The 4,272-nt window shown below is 37.3% G+C and overlaps 1 protein-coding gene across 1 annotated transcript in view; it reads right to left on the bottom strand.

The window, feature by feature from the left end:
* TERB2 (telomere repeat binding bouquet formation protein 2) overlaps positions 1 to 4,272 on the bottom strand; it is a 27,603-nt gene that overhangs the window by 6,561 nt on the left and 16,770 nt on the right. Inside the window, exon 6 of the mRNA XM_008052868.1 lies at positions 1,583 to 1,671. Coding sequence (XP_008051059.1) covers positions 1,583 to 1,671 — 89 coding nt within the window. The remainder of the gene's footprint in view (positions 1 to 1,582; positions 1,672 to 4,272) is intronic.

Raw genomic sequence — 4,272 nt, 5'->3', positions numbered from 1 at the left:
AAGCTTCCTGGAACCTGCCGGCAGCTGCTGAGAAGGGCCAGACAGAAACTTTCCAGCCCATGCCGATGTGACACTTTGTCTGCCCGCTTTACTGCCGCCCCCAACACCCTCCCCGAATACAGCACCCTTAAAAACCCAAGCCTGCCCCTCCTTGGGCGCGACTCCCCTGGCCTATCTTTCCGGACTATGGGACCTCGCCTGGGAGTTTCTCCCCCAATAAATGCTTGGTTTATACCGGTCCTTTGTCCTGTTCCTCTTTCGGTATCTCCAAACGTTACAGTAAGCTTGATTAACTCCACTGTCTATAGTCACTGATAAGTAAAGCTGTGACCTACCCCCTGTAATTGGCACCAATAAATTACAATTAACATCTTTGCTCCGAGAATTTGTTTCTAGCTTTCAGCCCAGTCCTCCTGTTTACATGACAGACCATAGTCTCCAAGATGAAAAACACAGACAATCATGATAGCCCCGGCCCTTCTATCATCTGCCCCAAGAATGTTTTTCTTCTACTACCCCAGTCCTCCTGCTATCTCACCCATAAACAACATACTCCCAACTAAGTACCTTTTAGTTCCCTAAAACTGGCATTCAAAAATTAACATTTGTGTCTTAAAACTTTTTTTTTACAGACCTTGGCCCAATCTCCCTGTCTATATGATTACCTGAAACTCAGGCCACTGGCATCCTGAACAGGAAATTGCCTTGGCAATGACAACCCCCTCCCACCTTCACGTTCCACAAGAATGCTCTTTGTAAAACCAACAATGCCCATTCCCAGTCTTTTAAAAAGAAACTTTATAAACCCCCAGCCTGAAGCATTCGGGGCCATGCTTTTCTTAGCGTCTGGCCTCCTCCATCTATAGAGAATAAATAAACTTTTTTTTCTGAACTTCTCTCTGTGCAAATCTTTGCTTTACCCATGGCATCAACCTGAACAACCCCACTGAATACGACCCAGCAATATCTAAGTATCTATCTCACTCAGCACTATCCAAACTCCACTGGCTACTTTTCAGTTGGTTCCCTTGGTTCTCAATGTCAGCCTTAATTAGCTGTCTTCTCTTTATGTAGGGCATTAAGGTAAGAAACCCAAATACGGTGTCCTCAGATACCTGGATAACTCATGAATAGGCCATCTGTGAGCCTTTTAAAATTATATGTAAAGTTTGTGTGTTATGTTTGTGTGTGAATATGCTAGGGACAGGGGGCTATGTATCATCAGATTCTCAAAGGAAACTATGATTGGGGTTGTCTATACCATTTACCTTCCAAATTGGGATACTTGAGAGTACTAATGCCAGGACAACAGCTGTAAACTGGGACTATCTCATGTAAACAGGGACATGTGTTCACTCTCTCTAGAGACTATTGTTTAAGCACAGAAAATAAGAAGGCATATTCCCAGGTCAGATCTGCAAACTAATTTTTTATTCACTATATGAATGATGTCTCTTCCATTATGGTGTTTAAGAGGGAGCTCTACTTGCCAGGTATTTGAAGTGCAACAACAGCTTTCTTCTACACAATATTCCCTTGTTCTTCCTGACCTCAGTTTACTCTAAATTTTATTTTAAGTTACCTGTTACCATGTTGTTCACTGGATAATTCTGAAGAGGGAAGTACATCTGCTTTTCTATAACTGGAGTCCTTATAAAATCCTTTTCTGTGCTATAAAATGAAACATATAGAAAGTATGTTATGTATTTATTTTTGGAATTGTTTGTTCAATTTTTTTAAAGATTAGATTTTATTTAAACTCTTCTAAGAGACACTATCCCTCATTAGGATGAGATTCTACAAATAAAGCAAAATAGTATTCCCAGAAAAGTCAAGGACTAAACAAGGATACTCATTATCATTGCTATAATTTGTCATGGCTCTAAAAATTCAGGCTAGCAATAAAAGATAGAAGGAAAAAAAGAAAAAGAAAAGGAAGAGATATCTAATGAAAAAGAAGAGGCAATACTTTCATTATTAATAAATAATATGAGTATATACCCTGAAGAGTCAAGATAATCAATCAAAATATTCTTAGAATCTTAAGAATTTCAAATGGGCAGATATAAGACAAATATCCTCAAATCAATAACTTTCCCATATAGCAGCAATAACCAATAAAACATAAAGAAAATTCCAAAAAAGAGAAAGGAAAAGAAACTAGATCTAGATACTACATGCACTATAAATAATTAAAATAGAGTGGCACCAGCACATGACACATAAATGGAATAGAATATAAAGTCCAGAAATAGACTCAAATACATACAAGGGATTTAGCATATAATAAAGATAGCATTTCAGGACAGTAAGAAAAAAAGATGAATTATTCAGTCAATAGCCACAAGTAGGTGACTATCCAAAAAAAAAAAAAAGATAGATCCCCACCTAACACTTTATAGCAAGATATATTTCAAATGTATCAAAGACTTAAATGTAAAAAGTCAAGGGATCATTAAGAAGAAACCATACCAAAAAAAAATCTTTGGCATCTCAAAATCAAGAAAAAAAAAATCTTAACATGAAAAGCCTTTCCTAAGCATAACACAAAACCCAGAAGGTCATTAAAGAAAATATCAGTAAGTATGAATACATAGAGTAAAAACTTTCTACATGGCAAAACCCAACATATTTAAAGTAAACAATAGGCTCAGAAATAATTATAATTTATTTTACAAGAAACTAATTTATCTAAAACATAAAAACTTCTACCAACAAACAAACAAAAAAATCAACCAAACAAAAAACTCAGTTAATAAATAAGTATGCAAAGACAATGAACTAACAGTTCACAGAAAATGATATACAAGTGTTTCTTATAGAAGTAAAAAAATGGTCACCTTCTCAGTAATAGCAATACAAAATAAACTAGAATGAGATATCATTTTATACCTATCAGATTAACAAAGATCAAAACATTTGGTAGCACACTGTGTTAAAAAAGGTGTAGGGGACAGAAGGGTGACTAATCATTTTAGTTCACCTTAGATTGAGGGATTTTTCACCTGGGAGAATCTCAAGCAAATCTGAATGGTTGGGTACCCTACGTAGCAAAAGGCACTTGGATACACAATCAGTAGGGGTGGAAATTGGTTTAACATCTACTGAGGGCAATTTGACAAGAACTCTCAAAGATAAAAATATACATGCCAGCCAGGCGTGGTGGCTCACGCCTATAAAGCCAGCACTTTGGGAGGCCAAGGTGGGAGGACTGCCTGAGCCCACGGGTTCGAGACCAGCCTGGGCAACTCATCTCTACAATAAAAAACAAAAAATTAGCCAGGCGTGCCTGTAGTTCCAGCTACTTGGAAGGCCGAGGTGGAAGGATCACCTGAACCCAGCAGGTTGAGGTTGCGGTGGCCATGAGTGTGCCACTGCACTCCAGCCTGGGTGATAGTAGAACTCCAACTCAAAAAAAAAAAAAAAATACACAAACACACACACACACACACACACACACACACACACACACGCCTTTTGACCTACTAATTTCCCTTCTAAGGAATTACCATATAAATACTTGCATACATGCTAAATGACTTTATGAGATTATTCATTGAAACAGTTTTTAATAGCAAACTAGAAATTACCTAAAAGCCCATTAAAATAATAGACTAGTTAAACAAATTATGGTTAATTAATAAAATAGAATACTACACAATACAAAAATGAAAAAGTTCTTAATGCTGTAATATGGAGTTATCTCCAACATAAATTATTGAATGGAAAAAGACAAGGTAAAGAACTGCATTTATAGTGTATTACTATGTGTGGAGGGGGAGGAGAATAGAAAGAATATTTCTGTGAATTTGATAGTACAAGTACAACCGATAATATTGGTTGCCAATGTGGGAGAACTGGTTCTATAGCAGCCAGTGTATTTTCATATTATCCTCCTTTATGTACTGTATCTTGGATTTTGAACCATGGGAATATATTAACTATTTAAAATAACTGAAATTTCAAAATAGAAAAATACTAAGTAGTCATAAATAGCTAAGGAAAACAAGTAAAGAAGAATAATGAGTTTGTGATTTGTCTTGTCAAGTATTAAAATACATAAATATCAGCCGGGCTCGGTGGCTCAGCCTGTAATCCCAGCGCTTTGGGAGGCTGAGGTGAGTGAACTGCCTGAGACTGAGGGTTCGAGACCTGCTTGGACAACTTGGCAAGACCTCATCTCTACAATAAGTCAAAAATTAGCCGGGCGTGGTAGCATGCGCCTGTAGTTCCAGCTACTTGGAAGGCTGAGGCAGAAGGATCACCGAATCC

This window comes from Carlito syrichta, unplaced genomic scaffold, assembly GCF_000164805.1.
Source record: "Carlito syrichta isolate Samal-C Ts95f unplaced genomic scaffold, Tarsius_syrichta-2.0.1 Scaffold287601, whole genome shotgun sequence".
Lineage (NCBI taxonomy): Eukaryota > Metazoa > Chordata > Mammalia > Primates > Tarsiidae > Carlito > Carlito syrichta.
Note: the sequence above shows the minus strand (reverse complement) of the source record. Positions and strands in the feature narration are given on the sequence as shown.